This window comes from Hydra viridissima, unplaced genomic scaffold (genome assembly GCF_058129835.1).
Source record: "Hydra viridissima isolate aposymbiotic clone 2 unplaced genomic scaffold, HvirCarnegie_v1 scaffold_17, whole genome shotgun sequence".
Classification (NCBI taxonomy): Eukaryota; Metazoa; Cnidaria; class Hydrozoa; order Anthoathecata; family Hydridae; genus Hydra; species Hydra viridissima.
In genome coordinates, this window is record NW_028324316.1 from 907,304 (window position 1) to 933,698 (window position 26,395).

General features: G+C 30.2%; 7 protein-coding genes and 1 pseudogene across 7 annotated transcripts; 5 read left to right on the forward strand and 3 right to left on the reverse strand.

Moving 5' to 3' along the window:
- Positions 1-491: 491 nt before the first annotated feature.
- Positions 492-1,996, reverse strand: LOC149876942 (uncharacterized). The gene has a single exon (XM_090074655.1). It carries the CDS (start codon positions 1,974-1,976, stop codon positions 588-590), a length of 1,389 nt encoding a protein of 462 aa, XP_089930781.1. The 5' UTR covers positions 1,977-1,996; the 3' UTR covers positions 492-587.
- A 1,126-nt stretch (positions 1,997-3,122) lies between these two features.
- On the reverse strand, positions 3,123-3,656 carry LOC149876943 (uncharacterized). Its single transcript, XM_090074805.1, has one exon. The coding sequence runs from the start codon at positions 3,639-3,641 to the stop codon at positions 3,123-3,125; it is 519 nt and encodes a 172-aa protein (XP_089930931.1). The 5' UTR covers positions 3,642-3,656.
- On the reverse strand, positions 3,438-6,886 carry LOC145194723 (uncharacterized). The gene has a single exon (XM_080072393.2). The coding sequence runs from the start codon at positions 4,750-4,752 to the stop codon at positions 4,156-4,158; it is 597 nt and encodes a 198-aa protein (XP_079928519.2). The 5' UTR covers positions 4,753-6,886; the 3' UTR covers positions 3,438-4,155.
- On the forward strand, positions 6,027-7,478 carry LOC149876944 (zinc finger BED domain-containing protein 4-like). The gene has a single exon (XM_090074806.1). It carries the CDS (start codon positions 6,027-6,029, stop codon positions 7,476-7,478), a length of 1,452 nt encoding a protein of 483 aa, XP_089930932.1.
- Positions 7,479-14,044: 6,566 nt separating this feature from the next.
- On the forward strand, positions 14,045-14,851 carry LOC149876945 (uncharacterized; annotated as a pseudogene).
- A 2,479-nt stretch (positions 14,852-17,330) lies between these two features.
- Positions 17,331-18,272, forward strand: LOC149876946 (uncharacterized). Its single transcript, XM_090074808.1, has 2 exons — positions 17,331-17,442; positions 17,524-18,272. The coding sequence occupies exons 1-2, from the start codon at positions 17,331-17,333 to the stop codon at positions 18,270-18,272; spliced, it is 861 nt and encodes a 286-aa protein (XP_089930934.1).
- Positions 18,273-19,309: 1,037 nt separating this feature from the next.
- Positions 19,310-21,502, forward strand: LOC149876947 (uncharacterized). Its single transcript, XM_090074875.1, has one exon. The coding sequence runs from the start codon at positions 19,310-19,312 to the stop codon at positions 20,267-20,269; it is 960 nt and encodes a 319-aa protein (XP_089931001.1). The 3' UTR covers positions 20,270-21,502.
- Positions 20,309-21,526, forward strand: LOC149876948 (uncharacterized). Its single transcript, XM_090074876.1, has one exon. It carries the CDS (start codon positions 20,309-20,311, stop codon positions 21,173-21,175), a length of 867 nt encoding a protein of 288 aa, XP_089931002.1. The 3' UTR covers positions 21,176-21,526.
- The last annotated feature ends 4,869 nt before the right edge of the window (positions 21,527-26,395 follow it).

Below are 26,395 nucleotides of genomic sequence, written 5' to 3' on the forward strand. Positions count from 1 at the left end.
ATAATGTATTTTTTAAAAAATGAATTACTTTAAAATGTAAATATATTTCATAATTTAATCTAAGTTATGTAAAGTATTTTTTTTTTAAAGTAATTTTTTTTTACATCAAAATAAGTAAAAGTGCCATCCCTAGTAAATTACGCTTTAAGGTGTTTTGATAAAAAGCAATTTGGCTTTAAATCCGCAAGAATTGAGAGCGTTATTATAAATCACCAATCCTTGCACTTACATTACACCAATAACGTTACACCACTTTACTTATCGAATACTCAAAAAATGCTTCGGTATGATTGTAAAAAGATAAAGATCTAAAACATTTTTTTAGAGGTTGACATGAATAAACTAATATTGTACACCCAAGTCATTCGAAACTTAATGCAGGTTGAAATTGATGAATGGAAATTATTCTTAAATATTCTTCACCTTCAGCCATCACAAATTTCTTCATTAAAATTTAACTTTTAAGCAGCAGAATTAAAAAAAAAAAAATGTTTACAAAACCTAAACTTATTTCAAGAAATTACTTCAAGGGGATATAAATATTACAACTGATAATTGATCTTAAAAAAGTGTTGCAACTTTTAAAGTTATGAAATGAAAGTTATCATTGAATTTGCGGCACTCTCAAATACTGAGTTCTCATAATGAGTGGCATCTATGGTTCCTTCTGGATATGATGCAGCCATCCAGAATACATCTAGTACTGGTATGTTTGCTTCACATAATTTTTTAATGCAATATTCATTCCACTCCATTATTCTAGGTTTTGTTATATATCTTTCTATTTGGAACTTTCCCCGTTTACGGATATAAGCTTCCGTCAAGCTTCTTTCCTGATAAGTTGGCGTAGTTGTTTTCCATATAATTCTTGAAAATCCACTAATTGCGTAAATTTGTCTTAATTCTTTTATCATCCTCAAAAAGCTATCCAGAAGTTTTTTTGCCTCAGTCATTCTTAAACACTTTATAATATGCAGCCCAAAATTGATGAGAAAAACACTGTTGTTGTCTCTCATTCTCTCTGAGAGTAAAACATTTCTAATGTACAAAAGATATTCCGTTTCATTGAAATCCTTATTGGTATAAGTATATTCTTCACCAGAAACCAATGGATATAGCCAGTTATATGTTTTTAAGCATGAAAATTGTTTAAGGCATAATGGACGATTTGAAAGGTATTCGTGGAATCGCACAGTTAACGAATCTCCGTAAAACCAAATTGTTGATGCGCTGGTCTTATTTTCTCTAGGGAAATTGAGCAGTAATTTGTTTCTTCTTGCTTCATCGTCAGTTCTAATATTTGTTGTGACATATTTGTTTTGGATCCAGTATCCGAATGCCGGATTAATTATACAAAATTGCTGAAAAAACCAATCCTGCTGAATTTCAGTTACATCAAGCTGCTTTACTAAACTTGCATTTGCAACAACCTCCGTTGTCACGATCCTTTCTTTCATTACAAAGTAATTATTGTTTCCGAAATCTTCGACTTTTTGACGCCTTCCATGACGATCACCTTTTTTAATCCAATCGTTTGGAGGTTCATTCAGAGCGTTATAGTCGGAGTATTCAAGCATAAAATTTATACTGTAAATACCTGGAAGCGGAAATTGAAAATTTTGGAAATAGACCCCAAATCCGTTATCCATTAGAGGAAACGAAAAAGAAGCTGGTCCTGTTATCATTACCCACCAGAAATCTCCTCCAATACTCTTGGATTCGTTGCACGCGTTTACTTCACGGAAATATATTTTGCTGCTGACACCTGGTGAATTTGTTTTTATCTGAAAGTTTATTTTGTTCACGTCCGTTTGCTGCGTTAGGCATTTTGAATTACCATTAACCTTTGCAAAGTATAATCTTTTTGTTGAAATTTTTGATAAAATAAACTCAAGGTACGCTAGTGAAATGAAGATTATTGTACCAACCAATAAGTAGAAAAGTTTTTTGTGCGTTAATTTATAGGTGCAATCCATAAGAAAAACAATTTATACTTTCTAAAGATGTTGTATTAATCGTTAAATTACCGGTAAAGCTTCAGTTAAGTGGCCTAAAATAAATTTACTTTTTGTCTTTTAAAAATAACGGTGGAGTGCATAAAAATAACGGTCGAGTGCCTAGAACGTAGAGTAATAGTTTGCACTCATGAGTGATTTCAAAAAAGAAATAAAATTTAGAAGTTGATAGTGGAATAAAATTAGTAAAGCGCAATTAGTTTTAAAATATTATTCATACTTTTATATGTAACATACAATATTACATATCAATCTTGCGTGTCCCGTTAGTATCTTTTGCAATTGATAAACTAACGGCTATTTTTATAGCGACATATCTCTTCGGCACAAACAACTATTAAGTTAACCTATATTTCTTTAACCATGATAAACAGCTATAATAAATTACTTACCAAATCGAAATCTAAACATAACATAAAGTACCAAAATAAAAACAATTTTATAAAAGGAACATAATGACAATAAAAAAAGTTATAAAAAGTAGGGCAAAGTGCCCAATAAATAAACACAAAGTTCTTATTGAAAGCTGTGAAAATTGCCTTAATCTAACAGAGCATTTATTTTTTTAGTTTTGACAAACGGCTTCCCCCCAAAAAAAGATATAGTTTGTACTAAAATTGGTTTCATTCAGAGAAAAATGTATTTAAGCAGAGATTTCAATTTCGCAAATTGAGAAATGGTACCTATTATGAGCCACTTACAAAATCTAAAACGTTCATATCTAAGGATGCTTAAACATAAAAAAGTATTATTTTATCAGATGATTATAGCCTAATAATGAACTAGGAATATATACTAAATACTAAGAAAAAAATACTTTTTTTGCAAAAAAGAGTATAGTAAGATATATACTCTATTTTGCTAAAAAATATTTATTTCTTATTTTATAGCAGTACTTTAACAGAGTGTTTATTGGTTATTCAAATCTAAATAGTGTATCAAATAGGAAATAAATAAAACAGTTGAGAAATTTTTTAATTGCTATTAATCTTTTGAAATAAATTAGCTTTTTTAAATAATTGTTGTATTTCTTTCTTCTGTTGTTGTTGTGATTTTTTTTAGTTGCTTTGACTTTATTTTTTTTCTTTTCCTCATCATTCAATTAGTTTAGATTGTATTTGCTTCATGTGAAGCTAATAAAAAATTATTTTGAAACTTTCTTCGATTTTCTTTTGACTTGATAGTATATATCTTTGAATAAGGCAAACTATTGTCACTATCATTAGCCGAGTCCTTTGTATAAGACTGAATTGGTGTCAGAATAGGCTGAGCAATAGCTTCATTTAGCATCTGATTACAATGAGAGGGGAATTCATTGGTCAAATAACAAGGCTGGCCTGTGATTTTATTTGGCATAGAATTTGATAGAATAGTTTCATTTAGAATTGGAATAGGAAGATCTGTATTTTCATTTGACACTGGAACATCGTTTGTGCATGAACTCTTTTTCATTTCGAATTCTTTATATACTTTATACAAAGTATTTGGAATGTCATAACTTTTCTGGATACAGAAGTTGAAGGTAGTAAACTGCTCTTGTGTTAAATAAGTATCCCATACCAAAGAAGCAGTTTGATTGTCAAAGTTTACCAAATCAGTATTGTATGCTATTTCATATTCAGACATATTATCAGATTTATTTGTGATTCTATTTGAAAATCAACTCCCTCTTCTATAACATTTTCTGATGTTGTTGTTCTAGTGTCAGTTTTGATGGATTGAAAACTTGATTCAAGCAGATCATTTTCATCAAGCAGCTGTTGTATGGAATAGACAGAATTAGACAAGTAAGCTGTGCTTGGAAGAGCAGATGGATTATATGGATATATGCCACATGATCGAAACCATGAAATATTGTTATCAGCTATGAGAGCTTGGCCCCAAGCTTTCTTGAAAAGACCACAAAAATTTGTCTTGTCAATAGTAACTCCAGGATATCCATTTATCAATTCATGACATATTTGATTGCAATATGTTTTAAGAGGACCAAATACTGTTCGATCTAGAGGCTGGAGTCAATGCAAACAATGTGCTTGCATTTCCACAATATGAATATTATTTTTGATTGCAACAGACAATAATTCAACTGAGTTATGAGAATCGTGACCATCATTTATGAGAACCTCTGGCCTATCTCTACCTATGTTAGGAAATAAGTATTGGTGAACCAAAGATAAGCAATCCCTTGCTTTGTCCGACCTGTTTCACTAAAACTCCAATTTGAACCTGAAGGCGCATCTGTAGTATTGAAAGATTGAAGAGATCTCATTGTTTTACCTTTTGCTATAAAATGTGGAGGCACTAAACCACCTGCAGCATTTATTACAGCAACAATGGTTATGGTTTCATGTTTTCCTGATGTACGAGATTGAAGGTGTATTATACCTCTTTTTATAATTATTTTTGGAGGTTTAAAGTCCATCTGTAACCCGGACTCATCCATATCCCAAATCAAAGATGGCTTTAAAAGTGCATGAGTTTCCTGAAAAACTCCATGCAGTGAATAAAAATATTTTGCTGCTTTTGAAACAAACATGAATTGATGGCGAACTGATGAAGTACCTTCAGGCTTTCGCAAAACTAAATTTTTATGTCGCTTATTGAATGATCGCCACCATTTTTCTAAAGGTGTTAAATGTTTAAACTTTAAATTGTGTTTCATGGCAACAATCAGAAGCATATTTTTTAAATTTTCTTTTTCTAAATCCGAATCCAAGTGTAGCCCTTGTTGCTGCATATTCAACTAACTTTTTCTCTAAATTGCTAGATAATATTGGACCAAGTCTGGATCTAACACTAAGAACTAAATCTCCTCTAAAATATTTACCAAGGGTTGACCGGGAAACACTGAGTTGTAATGCAGCTTCTCATTGTGACATTAAAATATTTTCAACAGATGGATTTGCATTTTTATATCAATTTTGGACCGCTGAAATCTCTTTGCCTTTGTCTTTTTTTGGGTAAAAACTTTGAGTTAAAACTAAAGGCAGTATTCTTTTTGATTTTCTTTTTGTGCTTCCATGATTATAAAAATCAACTTAAAAGAAATAGTATAAAAACTTTGATAGTTGACCATAAATCTCATACAATTGTAATAAATGATATTACATCTATCTATCTATCTATCTATCTATCTATCTATCTATCTATCTATCTATCTATCTATCTATCTATCTATCTATCTGTCTATCTATCTATCTATCTATCTATCTATATATATATCAGACTTGGTCACGAAAGGCGTGCGATCGCACTCTAATCTTGACCACGCATAAAATATTTAGTTGCGACAACTTGCCCACGGCTTCATAGATAGTGAACGGAAACTTTCGGCCGAAGCCGAAACCGAAATTTCTGCTTCAACAGTTTTTTACTTTTCCTGTTTCGGCCGAAATTTCGGTTCAAACCACAACCGAAATGAACCGAAACATTTATAGGATTTTTTTAAAAAAGTCTAGCTAACTTTTTTTAAATTTAGAGTCGGATCATGACGATTTCCTAATTTCAATCGTTTGTTAGTAAATTAATTTTTAAATATAACAATTGTAGAATTTTTAATTGAAATCACGTTACATAATTGATTCAAGTTGCTATTCTCAAATCATTCTTTAAATACGTTAACATTTAAGTTAAGTAACCAAAATCAATAATTTCATCAAAAGTTTCTCAGTGCTAAATTTTACAACGGAAAATAATCGAAAGAAAAGCTATTTGTGGAATCATTTTACCGTAACAGCCAGTGATTCCAAATATGCAACTTGCAATATCTGCCATTTAAAAATATCTCGTGGATTGCACAACCCAACACTTCAATCCCTTAGCGGACTTTCATCACATTTAAGAAGTCGGCACCCACAGCTTGCTCTAAAAAATCTCCAAACTGAAAAAGCAATACTCACAACTACCGATAATACTGAAAATATACCAACTTCAGATCAACTTGAGCTTCTTACAATTAAAAAATGAACAATACCTTTATTTGACATCAGATCAAAACGGCAGAGGACTGAAATGTTGCAATTTACAGTGCCTGGCTGGGGGGACAATATCTCAAAAATTGATTCAAACTCCGAAGAAGGCCTGAAGTTTCATAGATCTATATTTGAAATGATTATCCTCGACTTACAGCCTTGGTCAATTGTGAATAATCCAGGATTTTTACGCCATCATGCACTTTTTACACCACACTTTGACATTGGAAGCGAGAAATACTACCGAAGCATGCTCAATCCAGCCTATGAAAAGATTAAGCTTGCAACGAAAGTTGTGCTTAACGAAAAAAATGCTGAAACTGTTTCCATCTCTCTGGACGCTAGGTCATCCTTTCATCTTGAGTACTTGGGCATGATGGCACACTTCATTTCAGACAAATGGGAGCAGATCAAATTCTGTCTGTCATGTTCCAAGTTTGATGAAAAACATACTACTTCAAATATTTTTCAAAGACTCGAGAATGTTGTGAAAGAGTGGGAGCTAAAGGACAAAGTCACAGTCTGCTTAAGAGACAATGCTGCAAATATAAAAGCAGCTTTTAAAGAACCACAGTGTGTTTACAAGTCTGCTGGGTGTCTAAATCATTCACTTCAACTAGTGATTAAAAAAGAAATTTTTTCACTCCAGAGTGCTGTAAACTTGATAGAAAAATGTCGAAAGCTTTGCACTCATGCTTCTTTTTCAAACTCCTTCTTTGCTAAGCTTTACAAACAACAAGAGGTTCAAATGAACAATTTTGACCGGCTCGGGCTCAAAAATGATGTCCCAACACGCTGGAATTCAACTTATTACATGCTTGAAAGAATTCTGTACTTGAAATCAGCAATTACTACCACACTGCTAATCCATCCTTCCAGCGGCATTGAGTTCACTGTACAGGATTGGAACCTGTGTGAAAAACTGGTAAATATCTTAGCGATTTTCGAAGAAGCCACCAAATTGCTCTCTGGAAAAGATGCTTGCATTAGTGAATGTATTCCAATTGTGACAACTATCCTGAACTCATTTGAAGTTCTCTCTGATAACGAAGAAGTGATTGGCATGAAAAATGCACTAAAGAAAGCAATGGAGGCACGTTTTTTGGACATAGAAACCATTGATGATTTTGCAATAGCAACACTTCTTGATCCCAGATTCAAGCGCCACTTCTTTAGATCCCAAGTAGCCTTTCAAGCTGATAAAAAACAAGTTTTTTTGGAATTAGACAGTTCCATTTTGAGCCAAAATGAAACTTTTTCTGTGATGAAAACAACGTCTATTGAGAGCACTGGGTTTTCTTCAATGATGCAAAACATCATTGCAGAGTCACAAAAAACAAGGTCCAAAAATCCAACTTCCAAATTGGCAAAGGAAGTTTTAAACGAGTACTTAGAAAGCCCAACATCTTCATGCTGTTTAGAGTTTTGGAAAGAGTATGAAGAGAAAACAACATTAACAGCAAAGTTTGGTTTGGCAAAAATGGCAAAGTGATTCCTTACACCTCCACCAACATCTACCGAAGTTGAAAGATTGTTTTCAACTGCTGGAGACATTCTTTCAAATGAAAGAAACAGACTTTTGCCAGAAAACATGGAAAAAATTTTATTCTGCAGAGAAAATATTTCAATTGTTAACTTTAATTATTAAAATGTCTTGACATATTCTACTTTTTTTTTTTTTTTTTGACATATTATAGTTTTTATCAAATTATGTTACATGGTGATTGCTTAGGTATATGTAAAATAGTTTTTTTTGCTTTAACTTGGTGATCATATAAGGTTCAGGGATTTTTAACATTTTTTTTCAAACTTCGGCTGATTCGGTTTCGGCTTCGGCCGAAATTTCGGCCGAAATTTCAGTTTCGGCTTCGGCTTCGGCTTTACTGAACCGAAATTTTGGTACTTTCGGTTTCGGCTCAAATTTCGGTTTCGGTCAATCACTATTCAAAGATGTTTTTTATTTTTTGAAATGTTCTCAAAACATCATAAGAGCCGTGGCCAAGTTGTTGCAAATAAATATTTTATGCGTGGTCAAGATAAGAGTGCGATCGCACGCCTTTCCCGACCAAGCCTGGAAATACACATTTACATAAACATAATAAACTAACAAAACAGATCAAAGAAAAGATCACAGTAAAGCCGCACCCGAAGAAATACTTCTTTAAACGCGTCTCAAAGTTGCTTAAAAAAAAACAAAAATGACTACCGCCGGTATAAAATGTTTACTTCTACTAACCTTGACAAAAATAATGCTTCTGAAAAAATCAAGACTGATAGAAACATTTAAAAAAGTTTGAACAAAACATAGATATATTAAAGAAACACAAAGTTATTTTAATCAACTAGATAAATGTCAGCCAAATAAAAAAATATAGCAAAAGCTGACCCAAATTTGACTCCTAATAAGATCCGGCCATTATTAAAGCATTTTGCCCTAAACAACTCCGAAATTGAAAAAAAAAGCAGCTGACAAAGCCACTTTGAAATTTATGTATGTCTCCACGAACGAGAGCGAAAAAAAGTAAAATTATTTTAGGCCGCTCAACTGAAGCTTTTTCTCCTAACTTAATAAAAAGCAGCGATTTTCAAAAACTGAGTACGATAACATATATCCCATCCCACCTCGTAACGCATACACACATATACAAATATATTTATATATGTATATATGTATATATATATATATATATATATATATATATATATATATATATATATATATATATATATATATATATATATATATATATATATATATATATATATATATATATATATATATATATATATATATATATATATATATTAGGGTGTCCCGTTTTTAGGGTCACATTTTATTTTGACTGCTCCTAGCATTTTTCTGCTGCGTATGTGTGAGAAAATGAGGTCTGTAAAGTTTTAGAGCTCTAACTTTATTTTTGTGACTACACAAGCCACCTTAAGTTTAAAAAATCATGATTTTTGGGTGAAAAAAGCCTATTTTTACAGTGCTTGTGTAGTCACAGTTTGAAAGATACAGGCTAATCTTATGTTGAACCATGTACTATTAACCCTCATTAGTTAGAAAAAAATTGGGAGCAGTTTGAATAAAACCGTTACTTAGGTTTGAAGTGAGTTCAAAGATACGCAGTTGACGCAATTCACCCATTTTTATGCGGTTTGACGCGGTTGACAAAACCAAACAAAATACTGATCTAATCATTATCAAATGGGTCTAAATCGATTTCTGAATCCTTTTCACACCTAATTAGACCAACGAAAATCCAAAATCTGTTATAATATGTTAAAGTTATAAATCATTTTGCTTTCTTGCATTGTCTCAAAAATGTCTGAAACGTTTTAAAAGCAAAAGAATAATTTTATTTTATACCGCTTAACTGAAGGATTACCAAAAGTGCTTCAAAGTAGTGATAGAACACTATTATTGGAACTTTCAGAAACTTTATCTTTTTTATGTGAAAGAAAACTTTATAATTCTTTAAGTGATAGGACACTTTTATAAACTTCTGTATATTATAGTTGTTATTTGACTCCAGTGCAGAGAGTAAACTTAATTGAACAGAATGGCTAAAACCAGAAAAAAGAAAGAAATATTTCTTCTTAAGAGTATAAGTGACAAGTTGAATGACAATCAACTCCCTTCTAACAAAGACATTTTGGAGCATTATTATTTTTTAAAGTTTGAAAATCCTAAGATCAAAGATAACACCCTTCTCTGCTGTGGATTCTCTCATGATTTCAAGCTCATTTGTGAGGAAAATTGTCAGTGTTTGGTTAAAAAGGTCACTGCTATTTATGAAAAAGCTGGAATTCCAACATCCAGAGTGGACAAAGTACAGAAGAAAATGAGTGAATTGCTAGCCAAGCACAAAAAATTGATTTCTCTTCAAAAAAGGCAAAACACTAAAGAAGTAGAAAAAAGAATAATTTTCAAAGACAATATTTTGCCTGTTCTTTTTGATGCTATGACCAGTGATGTGATACAAATATTAGAGAAAGATAAGAAAAGATCTCAGGTAGACAAGGCAGAAGATATCATTTTCATAAATGATCAAAGAAGTTGCAGGAAAATGTACATTGGGAAAAAAGATAAAAGGTACATTTATTCTGCTCAAAGATCTCAACAGGCAAGAGTAAGAATGTCTGGAGCAGATCATGACCAGAGTTATCAGTCTGAGCTGCAGGTTTCATCTTCAAGTGAAACAGAATTATCTTCAGAGGAAACAGACACCTCTAATTCTATAGACTTGAGTAAAGATGAGATAGATCCACAACCATCTACATCTGCTGGCATAGTAGGAGATACTGCCCTTATTTCGAAGGTTAAACATGTAAGCATCAGAGCTCAATCCGATATTTTAAAGCAGGTGGTTAATACAAGTGGACTTTCCAGTAAAGGTATGTCAAAATCCAATTTACACAGAATTGGCAGAAAGGTCATACAGGAAACAGCGGAGGAAGCAAGGGAAGCTTTAAGAGCAAAAGCTGGATCAAACATGATTCTTCATTATGATGGAAAGCTAGTCAAAGAGTATACTGATGGAAAGAAACTCAAAAGAGAACGCTTAGCACTGAGTGTAACTTGTGATGGAGAACATTTTTTGCTTGGAGTACCTCCTGTCACTGATTCTACTGGAGCTTGTCATACTGAGAAGATTATTGAGATTTTAAAAGAAAACTCACTCAAAGAAGACATTAAAGGTCTAGTATTTGACACCACTGCGTCAAATACAGGCAAAGAAAAAGGAGTAAATTCCAGGTTAAACATCTATCTTGGAAGACCTGTTATGCATCTTGCTTGCAGACATCATATCTATGAGTGTCATATTAAGAATGTTGCAAAGCTCTTCAGGACAACCTCAGGTCCAGATAATCAACTCTTCAAGAAACTGTTGGATGAGTTTTCTCTTATTCAGATTGATCAAAATAAATTTTGCAAATTCAAATATGGAGTAAATCAACAACTTGACAATGCTGCTAGAGTATCCCTAGTAATCATCACAAAGTTATTGGATGAAGACAAAATACCCAGAGGTGATTATTGGGAGCTAGCAGAAATTGTTCAATTCTATTTATCCCCAGAGATTGATCAACTGAGAGTTCGACAACCTGGAGCAATTCATCATGCAAGGTTTATGGCACAGGCTATATATTACATGAAGCTGCAAATTCTGAGCCAAATGACAGATATTGTTTCCACAGCTTCTACAAAAAGAGAAGTTGAAGCCATCTCTGAGTTTGTAGCATTGTATTATGCAAAGTGGTTCTTAACCTTGTCTCAGACTGTAATTTCTCCAAGACATGACATAGAAGCAATCTGGGAGATGAAGTCATACATGCAGAGCAGACCTAATGTTGCAGCCATATGTCTCGATAGCATTGCAAACCATACATGGTATCTTCATCCAACTTTAATCCCATTTAGTTTACTGGATCCTGGAGTGTCAGATGAGGAAAAGACTGAAATTGCTGAAAGAATCCTGATGATAAATGATTCAAAGAAAAATGTTCCTCTGTCATTTATGTATAAGAAGGTTAATGTATCAGGTTTCATTGACAGAGAAGGAGAGAGGCCCAGGTTGTCTGAGTTTGTTGATTCAGAATCCATTTTGATATTTAACATCTTAAAAATGGATAACCAGCAGCTTGAATGGATGAAGATTCCACCTAGTATGTGGAACAGATTGTCTGGCTACACAAAGTTCAAGGAATTTATCTCCAACATTCCTGTAACTAATGATGCTGCAGAAAGGAATGTTAAGCTTATACAGGACTTTGTTGATGGAAGCCATTATGAAGAGCTGAGGCAAGATCTTCTCCTAGCAGTGGACCAGAAAAGAAAGGCTGGAAGACCCCAAGGGAGTGGTGGAAAGAAAAGAAAATGTTAATATGTTGTAGAATTAGTGGTTAAAATGTCTAGTATAGTATATAAACAAAATTAAACATATAAGTAGTACTTTTTAACCGATTTTGGATTTTCGTTGGTCTAATTAGGTGTGAAAAGGATTCAGAAATCGATTTAGACCCATTTGATAATGATTAGATCAGTATTTTGTTTGGTTTTGTCAACCGCGTCAAACCGCATAAAAATGGGTGAATTGCGTCAACTGCGTATCTTTGAACTCACTTCAAACCTAAGTAACGGTTTTATTCAAACTGCTCCCAATTTTTTTCTAACTAATGAGGGTTAATAGTACATGGTTCAACATAAGATTAGCCTGTATCTTTCAAACTGTGACTACACAAGCACTGTAAAAATAGGCTTTTTTCACCCAAAAATCATGATTTTTTAAACTTAAGGTGGCTTGTGTAGTCACAAAAATAAAGTTAGAGCTCTAAAACTTTACAGACCTCATTTTCTCACACATACGCAGCAGAAAAATGCTAGGAGCAGTCAAAATAAAATGTGACCCTAAAAACGGGACACCCTAATATATATATATATATACATATACATATATACATATACATATATATTATTAGATATTTACAGCCTGTTTGTATTTAGTTTGTATTTAGACTAATTTTCCAAAGTAAAATAAATAGGGTCTATTTGTAAGTAATTAGTTAAATAATTCACCAGAATATAATATTTGCACCCTGTTAATAAATGATAAATTAACAAATTAAACAAAATGTAATAAAAATTAGATTTTACTTGAGGTGAGTGCTATCATGAAAACACAAACATTCTAAATTACGAATATCACCGCATCAAATTAATCACATTTCAGAATAACAACTTTGTAAACATTAAATAAAGATATGAATCGTTTGTAAATGAAAAAGCAGTGAAGTCTTAGAATTATTTAACTGTGATACTTAATCGATATTATTCTTTAATCCCCATTAGATAATGGGCTGTTCGTAATTTTTTTTTAGACAAATCCGTGAAAATCCACTAACTAATATAGAATATTCAGTTATTTAAAAAGAGGCAAAACTAATACTCATTCTATTTAAGTTAAAAATGGTTTTATCAAAAACGAAATACTTGATGTTTGATTACAAAATTGTAAACATGCTATTGCTTTTTGCTTTCTTCTTTTTTAAATTATTGTTCTAAAACCTAAATGATTGTCGCAGACATGATAGCTTTATTTTTCTCTATAGTGAAATAATGGTTAATTAATTTGATTGTCTTGAACAAAACCTTGGACATATTAATGGAAGTTCTGACGTAGTTTTTTTTTACAACTTTACATTCATCGCTCTTTGTTCATTGAAAATTCCATGGCAAACAAAGATTTAAGTTACTAAACAAAGTTAATTTACAAAACGTTTTGAAAGCTTGAAGAATCATCCTCACTTTTTCAAGATCATTCACATAAAGTTCACAATTATAAACTAAATTAACGGCCTCAATGAGCTGTAATTAGAAGAGCATGCTTTTGATCGAATTCAATATTTTACTGAATAAAAATCTAATGCTATTATTAAAAAATTATTAAAAATGGTGTACACAAGGTACACTTATTACAAACAGTTATTTTTAAGGAACATGAAAATTACATGGTGCTCACGCGGTGATTGTTTCAAAAATTTCAAATCGTTTTTTTTAATAATTAGGAAAATTTAGATGGCTCAGTGGTAAAATTGTCAGTTTTGGGTATCATGTTTATTCCTATTTGCTTTTCAAATTTATTTTTATACCATCTATACAAAAGACACTTTTTGCGTTCATTATAATTTATGACATTTTTGACAAAAATTTTATTTTCCTATAAAAATTACAACACAAAAATAAACAAGTCTTCCGCTAAAAAAAGAAATTAATGACCTCCGATAGCTAAGTCAGCTAATTGAATTCGCATGCCTACTGGCATTAACAAAACAAGTATCGCTATTTGATCAAATATTTTGTTGATATTTTGTTGTTACTTTGTTGCTACTGATGCAACAAAACGCTATTTGATCATACTTGTTTTGTCAATACCAATTTTGTTGAGTTTTTAATCTTTACGTAAGAAAATGGCCTAAAAAAAGAATATTGTTGAAGTTTTTATCACCACCAGAAAGTTTGATGCTTAAAGATTTTAGACAAACTGGAATGAGTTTATGAATAATAATTATCCTTCTAAATTGGTAAGATTTGATTCAAAATCCATCAGTAATACCTCCTTGGCAACTCAGGTTGAAGAAACTATCAAAATTGGAAGTAGAAAATTGCCCTGAACACTGATATTTCTCCCTGAGGAGATTACAGACAGTAATTTGGATCTTATCCTTTTGTACCTTTGTCGTAAAATAATTTTTCAAATCACCTATCTAAAGAATCAGCTATTGAGCACACAGCTGCCCAACAGTTTAAATTTGCCTCAAAAGAAAAAGTTTAAGGTAATGGCAGATTTTGTGTCTGTTTTTTATTCTGTCCGTTTTTTGAGGACTGCTTTGCCCTCAGTTGTATTTTTCCAGGATACAAAAGTCTACTGGCAAATGGTACAATACAAAGAGCACATTAAGAACCATGACTCTGGTTCTAAGAGAATTTTAAATGCAATTGAGAGCATCCTGATATCAATTGAGAGACACTGCAAGTACCTATATTTTGGAGACCCTTTTTTGGCCCCATTAGCCGTTCTAGACCGTACCCTTTTTGATGTAGAGCAATAAAAAATTCCAAAAACATTATTCTCCAAGCCAGTCCCTGATCAGTTTCAATATTAAAAAAAAAGAGATGTGTTCAAAGATTTGCACTTTAAACAAAAAACATCATCAGGTCTTGCTCTAACAATTGGAGAGAACTCTTAGTTCATCTTCAGTTTACAGAACCTAACTAAAATGTAGGACAAACTTTGGTTATATTTTCCAGCCTCTTTTTGGTGCTTTGTTGACTAATTCAAAAATGTTTTATATTTCCAGTAAGATGGCTCAATACAGCGTAGAATAAGTAGAGCGAATATATTATTATTATTGTTATTATATAAACTTATTAATTAGCTTGGTTTATAAGTAATGTAATATAAACCAAGCTAATTATTTATTTTATATAATAACAATAGTAACAATTATATATATACATATATATATACATATATATATATATATATATATATATATATATATATATATATATATATATATATATATATATATATATATATATATATATATATATATATATATATAATAATGTTACTAAGTTTACAAAATATATGCTTTTAGCTGCAAATTTTTAAAAATATCTTTACGACAAATTGTTGTAAAAAAATGTTTTAAAAATATATAACAAGTACACAGATAAAGTATAAACAGGTTGTAATGATAACAAAAAATTTTAACATTAACTGGGAATGTAACAAAGATAAAAAAAAAAACAAAGAAATAAACGCTCAAAAATCAAATTTAAAAAAAAATTAAATAATTTTTGAGAAGAACTTTGGCATTTACAAAAATTTATTTCAAAATAACATATTAAAAATATCTACATAAAACTTTAGTTCAACAAATTTTTGATAAGAAATAGTTATCCAGATTCCCAACAACACTTATTTCCGGCCGAAAAAATAATAGAAGTTGATATCAGCTTTAGCGCTATTGGAAAATTTTTTTCTAAGTTTTTCCTAATGATAAGTTTTTTTATAACTAAGATAATTAATTCTAGTAAAATATTTTTAAAAAAATTCATTAATTATATGAACCAATTGATTTTTAGAACAATGCCAAATAATAAAAAATATTATCTCTTAATAGGCACTTCAGTCACGTGACAAATTCCATAGACAAAATTTGCGAAGTTTTTTATATATAAAGAAGACTTTTTCAGATTAAATTTAGACCGATTTTTTAATCTATTATGCCATAGTAAAACGTTTTACGAGAAGTAAAATGATTAATCTTTCATAAAATATCTGCTAGAATTTTCAATATTAGTTTATCTGGCTGTAGGAGCGGTTTCAATTAAGTATTTGTAATTATTTTAGCCTAAAGTTATTTTTTTTTGCGTTCTAGCATCCTTTAAAATAATATCTAACTATTTTTCTTTGTTTCGATTTTTTTTTTTTTTTTGGTTTTGTGATGAATAAGTTGGTCTAAAATAACTTTAAAAAAACTAACTTTTTGCTAATATTCGAGTATTCAGCTTAATTTTTAAATTTAAGTTAAAACCTGCTAAATCCCGTCCTCTTCTTCCTTTCAGTCCGTCTTAATATTGTTTCAAAAATTATTACGGTAACTAATTTGCAAAAACAATATAAAATTTAATTGTATAACACAGTATTTGTATAAAATTAGCCTTATCATAATGAATAATAAAGAATTATATGATTGGTATCTATGCTTGAGTGATAAATCTTTGAAAATGGTGTGCTCGAATTTCAGAAGCCGATTCTCCAATTTGTTTTCAGTAACTGAAAATAATTTGAGCTTGTACAACAAAATTAAAATTGTTGTAGATAAATTTAAATCGTTTAAAAAAAAACAATAAAAGAAGAGATATATATAATCTGATGCTCTTTAAACCGCCTATTTCGGAAACTAGTTGTGAATTATGCATATCAAGTGAAAAAAATAAAACGAAGGGTAAAAAAAGAAAATTGAACCAACAAACCTCGAAAAACTGTTTTAAAAAATTGAAACTTGCTTCATCTGGTTGTATAAATAAGTTCAAATCTGCTAATGTTCGTATTAGTAATATGAAAAAAAAAATTGCATCTAACGACCCTAGGAGGACATATAAACTATTACATGCAAGTAATAAAGCAAAGATTCATCAATTAAAAAAGAAACAAGGTAAGGAAATAAAAGAATTAAATGATTTTTATAAAAAAGTCGGCGCTACTCGACTTTCGCACCCCCCCTTTTTTATGATTGATTCTGATAGAGAATTTTATGCTGATTAAGAATCGTATAAAAACATAGGTCTCAAAATCAACGGAAAGTGCTCTAATCTGAAGTTGAAAGTACAAAAATATACGAAAAATCCCTAATATTCGCCATCTTGAAAAGTGACTTTTTTTGTTTTAAAAGTTATCATTTTAAAGTACCAGCTACCTGGTTTTTATACTTTATAACAAAGATTTCCAATTATGGAACGTTTTGAGAATTCATTCAAGTTTAAATTGTCACGCAAATTTGCTTTAACTGGGATTATTACTTTGTTGTCTAAAATATCTTTTGAAATATTTATCAAAGAAGTTGTAAAATTCTTTTATTGATTATATACTGAAATAAGTTTGATAGTATAAAATTGTTTATATTAAAAATATTTATATTTAAAACTGTTGACTTTTTCTTCTCATACTTTTAGTTAAACCCCCCGTAAAAATTTATTTTCATCGTGCCTGTTGTATAAAAAGGAATGTTTCATAAATAGATTTCTTGTAAATTCATTTACATAAATATCATGGCCCTTCGAAGACCAACAGTAAACGATTTTGACTCTCTTTCCTTAACAGAAATAGGAGCAAAATTCAAATACAATTTAGAAGCTACAATTCGTTGGTGCAGAACTTATGGTTTACTCGCTGAAAGGATGAATTGAAGTGTATGTAACGTGCCCTGCACACAACAAGTACATAATAGATCAATCGATCAAGTCATTTGGAGATGTCCAGTTAAGCGCTGCAAAAGACCCTTCAGTATAAGAAAAGGGAGCTTCTTTGAGAAATCCCATCTACACTTGTGGCAAGTATTAGGCTTAACATACGTTTGGAGTAGAAGTGCGGCTAAGAGTCGGGGATTATCAATAAGCGATATAAGGCAAGAACTAAATATTGGAAGCGATGACACCATTGTTGATTGGAATCAATTTTGCAGAGATATTTGCGTCTCATATTTTCTCAATAACCCTGATCCAATTGGCGGTCCAGGGTGTATTGTTGAAGTAGATGAATCTGTTTTCTGTCGAAGAAAATATCAAGTTGGTAGAATAATCCCGCAGCAGTGGATATTTGGTGGATATGAACCTGCAACAAAGAAAGGCTTTTTAGTTCCTGTCCAAAATCGCGATGCTGCAACATTGATTCCAATCATACATCAATGGATACTTCCTGGTTCTATTGTCTGGAGTGACATGTGGAGAGCATATAATGATATGCAAGCTCCTGCATATTTACATGGGACCGTTAACCATACCCTCAATTTTGTAGATCCGCAGACAGGCGTGACGACAAATCACGTGGAAGCTATGTGGTGTCGAGCCAAATCTAAGTTTAAATCAATGATGGGGCCAACTAACCGCGAAATGGTTGCTGATTATTTATCCGAATTTATGTGGATGCAGAGGTTTCCCGAACATCGGTTTTTTCACTTTTGGGATCAGGTTGTTACAGCATATCCTGTTTGACGGCTACCATTTATAGCTTTTTGTGTGCTTCGAACGTAACATACATTTATAGTTCATGCCGAGGATCTTGTATTTCCAAAACGGCTATTTTCATAGCCACACAAATTAATTAAAAACATTTTTGCAAAGAATATTTAGGAATCCCATTTTTACTATTTGATAAAAGTTCTTTTCAATTACCTTTTTAAATAGTATTTAGCTGGTTAGTATCCGGCGCTCCCCGGGATAAAAATGAAAATCTCCAAAATATACTTAAAAAGATATTATAGAAAAGTCACAATTACAATTTTTGCTACAGATAACTTTGTGAGACTTTGCTTCCTAGGGGTATCTAGTGTAGCAAATTAGGGGAATCCTAGTAAATAAAGTATCCCCTAGGGTCAAAGTTATGAGACGAAAAGCAGCCTATGATCTTTTCCAGGTAAAATGAGGGGTCTGTACAAAATTTGCTGTGATTCGGATCAAAACTAGATTTGTATAAAGTACACACAAACTTTGTGCTTTATATATTAGGAAACAATTTTTTCTGAAAAAATAGTTTAAAGTTCTGTTATAAAACTAAAATTCACAAGAAGGAATTATATGTTTCACAAGAGTAACATGTTTTATACGTCGCCTGTCTGTCTAATTACACTCGAAAGAGCATCGCGTCAAAAGACACTTTTTTATAGTAAAAACCAGGTAGCTGGTACTTTAAAATGATAACTTTTAAAACAAAAAAAGTCACTTTTCAAGATGGCGAATATTAGGGATTTTTCGTATATTTTTGTACTTTCAACTTCAGATTAGAGCACTTTCCGTTGATTTTGAGACCTATGTTTTTATACGATTCTTAATCAGCATAAAATTCTCTATCAGAATCAATCATAAAAAAAGGGGGGTGCGAAAGTCGAGTAGCGCCAAAAAGTCATTAAAAATCTTCATAAAAGAGTTAAAATTTTGTTAAACTTGAAAAAAGTGACAATAAAGTTGCACTCCTTCATGAGAAAAAAAGAATTACATGCAAAAAATTGTATTATGTAAACAAGAAGTTTAGCATGGTAGTAAATAAACATGAAAATTTGTCTTCTAACAGTTTAAATAATCCTGAAAAGGATACCAACTCTCCTAACACTAGAGTATTAAGCAAAGAAAATAAAGATTTTAATTTAAGTTCTCTTCTCCATGATTGCAGAATAATAACATTTCAAAACGGAAGGTATTCTAATGATATAAGAGAAGTTATTATGGAGTTAGTTTCTTTGAATGTCAGCATGAACAAAGTTAATGAAGTTATCACAATTGTTTTAAAAAAACTAGCAAAGATAGATATAGAGAAGCTTCCCTCAATTGGTACAAAATCTCGATTTATGACTGAGGCTTTAGCACTTGCTCAACTTCAAGTTGCAGAAGAAATGATAAACACTGTAGAAATTAATTCAGGCAATTGTCTTCACAGTGACGGTACCACTAAACATCATAGACATTTTCAAAATTTCCAAGTTACTACCACAAATGGAAGTACTTTATCTTTTGGATTATGTGAAATGGCTGGTAGTGATGCAGATTGTACTATTAATGCGTTAATCAAAACATTAGATGATATATGTGACATTTTAGAAAGTAGCAGCAAGGAAAACAATTTTTCTAACCTTGTATGTTCTTTTAAAACTATAATGTCTGATCTTGGGCCAGTTAATCCACTGTTTAATTTAAAGCTTAAAGATATGAGGAAAAAGTTACTGCCTAAAGTTATAAAGAACTGGGAAGGTTTAAAAAAAGGCGAGCAAGCAGATTTCATTGAAATGTCTAATTTTTTTTGCAAATTGCATTTATTATCTAACTTTGCAATAGAAACTGATAAAACAATCAACTCATTTGAAAAGTTAGTTTTAAGTACTAGTTATGAAAATATTTTCGCATTCAATACTGCTGAATCAGGTGCCACTAGATTAATAAGAACTGCATGTAAAGCTTTTCATGTAAGGGGAAGTGATGAAGCTGGAGTTGCTGGGTAATTTAATGCATTTCTTGCTGGTAAAGGACAAAGTAAGTGTATGCTTGCACCCTATGTTGGTAACAGATTTAATATATTATATTATAATGCTGCAGCTTTGTATTTTCATTCAAAAGATATTTTAGAGTTTCTTAAAAATTGGCCAAATCAAAATAATCTTTTACTTGCAGTTAAAGAAGATATTAGCAACAAATTATATTTAGCAGAAGTGCAGGCTCTTGGAATAGTTGATAAAATAATTACAGGTCCACTTTGGCGGATAATTGAATCACAAAAGAGTATTCTTGATATGAATCCATTTTTGTTAACCCTAAAAATGAAACTTTCAGATTTGTGTAAAAATGCATCATCGATGATGATCTCGAAAACACCTATATTCAGTCCAAGTGATGGTAATATTCATAAAGATATTTTGTATGAGAAATTATTTGAAGAGACTAATGACAATGATTTAAATATTTTAACACAGCAGACATTAGAAGTAATTTGTCATTCTTTGTTAGTTGTTCTGGAAAGACAATCTGCTGATCAACTTCCTGGAGGTAAATATTGGCATTCTTCTGATAATATAAGTAAGGCTGCAGAGAATGTTCCAACAACAAACAAAGCGTCAGAAAGTGACTTTGCGGTATTGGATCTTTTAATTCGTACAAAGCCAAATGTCAAAATACAAACTATACAGGCTTATACTATGTGGTATAAAAATAAAACACTAGACTGGTTGGATAAAAAGACTTTAGATGAGCGTGACTCATTGCTAAAAAAAGCTTCAACAAACTTTATTAAAATGAAAGATAAATACAAACAACGTCATTTAGAATTAAAGTTTGAAATGAGTGAAAGGTTGTCTGAAAAGCATAAAGCTAAAAAAACAGCTGAAGATAAAGCCTTCTTAAAAAAAGCTTAATCGGTTAATGAGTTGTTAAAATTGAGGACAAAGGTGTGGCTGACCTCAAAAGAAGCAGATGATGAATATGTTTTGTTAGTTGACACATTTAAAAGCAAAAAAATATTAAGAGCTCAGTTGGATTTTTATAGGTATGTTATGGAAGTTAAATGTGAACCTAAATATTTTTAAAAAACTAAAATGCATGGTAGTAAGCGAATAGACTTAACAAACTATGAGTTGTTCAGTAATTTACAATCAGTTATTAGAACAAGGACTTTTCCAGAGCCCATTGAGAGAAGAGTTGTTCTTATTGAAAGAAAAGAACGAGATATTTTGATTGCAAAAGAGAAAGAAGAGTTAAGTGAAAAATTAAAGAATGCAAGACTGTCTCAATTAGCAAATCAACAAAAAACAAACATCTTGGCTGTCATTTATAAATGATGTTAATTATCTTGTTGGGAAATTTATTCAACATAAAATAATGAAAATCGACACTAAAAAATACTTTTGGTATACAGGTGAAGATCTTCGAGTAAACAAGTCAACTCCTAACTTAAAAAAAACTTTGTTTGATGTGGTCTATGAGACTGCGGAAAATCAAGTATGGACTTTTCCATTGCTTGTTGACCTTGAAAAAGGAAAGGTTATAGTTTTGTAAAAAGCCTATTTTACAATTTATTTGAAATAATTACTAGTTATATATATTATTAATAATATTTTATTAGAAATATATTACATATATTATAAATTATATAATATTATAAATTAGTCGTATATATTAATCTATAATATTTATATCTATATCGTTTTTAGTTATTATAACATAACATATATAGTTGTTATATATCATTAGTAATATTATATTATGAATATATTATAAATTATATAATATTATTTTAAATTAGTCGTATATATTAATCTAAATTATTTATATTGTTTAAATATATATATATATATATATATATATATATATATATATTTATATATATATATATATATATATATATATATATATATATATATATATATATATATATATATATATATATATATATATTGATTGGTTATGTATTATATCAAAATAATACAAAGCTCTTGTGCGTAAAAGAGTGCTCAATATTATAATAATAGAGCAATATATATATATATCTGTTATTTAAATGGAGAAAAACAACATATTAATAGTACTTAAAGTTTACTAGTTATATATATTATTAATAATATTTTATTAGAAATATATTACATATATTATAAATTATATAATATTATAAATTAGTCGTATATATTAATCTATAATATTTATATCTATATCGTTTTTAAACGGTTTTTTACGTTTTTAATTTGTAATTAATAGCTGATGATTGCCGTAAGGCACGAAACTTTAAGTACTATTAATATGTTGTTTTTCTCCATTTAAATAACAGATATATATATATATATATATATATATATATATATATATATATATATATATATATATATATATATATATATATATATATATATATATATATATATATATATATATATATATATATATATATCATAATATCATATATGTATAGATATATATCGATTATATTGATCTATAATATTTATAATACCGTATCTATAATATTTAAGAAAATTTAAAATTGGGCAACCTTGTGTTTTATTTTTTCACAGTTTAATGTTGTAATAGAGTTATGACTATATTAATGTGTAATGTGTCTATGACTATATTAATGTATATATATTTTTCTGCTATATATATTTTTTCTGTATATATATTTTTTCTAAAGATTAGTTGTGAACTGAAAGTTGTTTTATTTGTATATTGTTAACAAATAGATAGATGGCCATAACAGATAGATTATTGCCTAAAGTCGTTGCGTAAAATTTTTACGCAACGACTTTAGGCAATAATCTATCTGTTATGGCAACACATCTATCTGTTATGGCAACGATGGTAAAAAAAAAATGGTAAAAAAAAAATGGTAAAAAAAACTAAAATAAAAAAACGCATTTTTTTGTCTATAAAAATGTCAAATTAGGTAGTATAAAAATGCAAATATCTTGACAACCAGAAGTGCTACAAAGTTGGTTAAACCCATTTTAAAACAAGATAAACATTTTGAATGCAATAAAATTAAAAATAACATTTTAGCTCAATTATATCACGAGATCATAAAATAGACTGAAGTGCCTACTCTTAAAGTGCCAGCTTGCACTTAAAGTGCCAGCTTGCATTTGACACAATTTATTGCGTTTACTTACGTAAACGTAAATGCAGCTTACGCAAATAACTGCGTTTACGTACGCATTTAATACGCAACTTACGCATATAACACGCTTTTACAAACGTAACTCAAACGCAACTTACGCTTATAAATAGGTTTGCAAACTTGACGCAAACGCGACTTACCTAATCTATTTTAAAAAATTTGTCATTTCAAGAAAAAGCGCATTATTTAATAGTTACTTTTTATTTTTTAATTCAAAGATATAATATAACTTTTTATTTAAACCGCTGCACAGTGTATCGCTTCATACAAGCTAGGTGGACAAAAGTCATATCAAGAAATCAACTAATTGATAAGATTTTCACAATAACAGTCCTACATTAGTAATAACTTGCAGTGTAATAACCTACATTAGTAATAACTTGAGCCGCTCAGAAGCCAATGCGGTTAATTCCATTTTTTGATATATACTGATTATTGGAAATTTTGATGAAATAAATAATAATCTTCTTAGTTATTAAAGGATTTACTCGTTGGTTACTTTACACACTTTTCTAATTAAATCAATAAACCAAAAATTTTAAAAACTAATGTATCAAAAAACATTAATTTTCTCAATTTTTGTGTTTTGGACTTAACCGCATTGGCTTCTGAGCGGCTCAATTATGAAAAACATCACAGAGCAATGAATCATAAGCAATTAAAGAGGCGTTAAAATGTAATTTCATTTTTAAAAAAAATTAATTAAAAATTTACAATGATTGCATTAACATTTAACAAGAATTAAAGAAAGCAATCATTTTAATGCAGCGATGGATTTTACTTTTGAGGGTAAGTACTATTTAATTACATTAAATATTTTATCTAAAAGTTAAGCCATGTGTTAAAATATGGTTTAAAAAACTGGGTTAAAATTGTAAAATTTTTTTTGGTTTTTAATTTTTAAATTTATACAACTTTTTGTATGCACATGTATCCAAGCTAATTTATTACCAGTGTATAGCTAAAGTCCTAAGGTGTACAACAAAGAAAAAATTTTCACCACATAAATCCACAATTTTTTGTTATTAAATTTCATTTAGATCATGTGCGCTTTTTTTCAAAAATGGAGTTGTTTAAAAAATGGCGAAGACATAATCAAGAAGAAAGAAATTCTCGTTTAATGGATTTTATTTTGCAAAGATTTTGTGTTACTGATGTAACTGATGTGACTAGAGTTTCTGAGAGGTCTTTGCAGTTAAAAATTTCATGTTTCGCTTCAAAGCTCGCAAAAAAATGGTCTGCAGCACATATGATGATGGACCGTTTTTTAAACAAAAATAAAATTTGGTTAGAGGGGGCAAATATAGAATTTAAAGTAAGTATATACCGGCAATGCACTTTTTCATCATCTGTAAAAATTCAAGGACGACCAAAAAAGAACTTTGAAGACTCTTCCTTTAAAACCAAAAAACGAAGGGTTGAAAACTTAGTAAAATCGCAAAGTGTAACTGAGTTGACCACAGCTGCTGAAGTAGCATGCCGTGCGTTGGGGCACAGAAACCAAGCTACTTTAATCAGAAAAAGTCTGGAATCATCTGAAAAAATTAAATCAAAAGATTTTATTTGTGGGGGCAAGCAGTTAAATCGTGACGAGGCATTAGCTTATTACATTGACTCTAAATGTACAAGTCATTCTTATAAAAAGACGAGAAAGTGGTCTTTAAAGGCAGGGCATTTATTATTTCCATCTTATTATAGTCTATGCAAGTCGAAAAAGTTATGTTATCCATTAGATGAACATATTTCTGTTACAGAAACACGTGCCGAAATTAGCCTACAAGCTATACTTGATAAAACTACTGAGCGCTTAATTGAAGCCCAATGCGAAGTTATTAAAAGTATTAGTTTTACTACGCCATTCACAATAATTAGCAAATGGGGATGCGATGGGAGCTCCGGTCACAGCACATACAAACAGAGATTTAAAAACTCTGATGCTACTGATGAGTTTCTGTTTGTATTTTCATTTGTTCCCTTGAGACTGAGTGACGGTCAAAATATTATTTGGCAAAATCCACGACCTCCATCCACGCGTTATTGCCGACCAATTAAATTTATTTTTTCAAAAGAAACAAACCTTTTAACTACAACAGAAACTAGCCAAGTTTTAAAAGAAGTTTCTCAACTTGTTCCAACATCTATAAGACTCAACAAATCTCAAATTAATGTTAAACACGACCTAATACTATCAATGATAGATGGAAAAGTTTGCAATGACTTGACTGACACAAGTTCCCAACAAAAATGTTAGGGTAAAGTAGGGTAATTTCGGCGTATTAAGCTATTTTGTTGTTTATAGACAATGGTTGCTTTAATAACGTTAAAAAATCATGCATATCGATGTCCTACAGATATATCTATTAAATAATAGTTAAAAAATTGTTTTAAATTTACAAAGTTTTATGTAAAACTTTTTTACAAAATACTCAAAAATGACGAAATTAGCGACCTAGTATGGTAATTTCGGCACAATGATACGTAAATTCGGCATACTTAAGAAAATTAAGACGTTCGTTGAAAACCCATTAATATAATTAAAATATTGTAATCAGCTATAAATATGCATTGTATAAAGTAATTGTCTCTTAAATGGAATTTGTTACACCTAATTGGCATTTAATTAAGGGCGTTGCAAATGCAAAGATTCATATTTTTTGAACCACCTATTTTAGTAAAATATGAATACATCACCCAGAATAGAAACCATATTAGAAAAATGTGCTTCCAAAGTAAAATTCTAAATAAAATGACTACTAAGTTCTATGATTTCGATGATTCTTTCTAAATTCTGTTTAAATAAGAATTCATGTTTACAAGCTCATAAGTAGTTCATAAAATAATATTTTACATAACTTCAATAGTTAAACATAAAAAAATAAAATACAAAGCTCAAAGAAAACTTTATAAAAAGAGATTTATTTAAGAAAGTTAAAAAAAAATTTATCAATATGACATATAACATTTTGTTAAAGAG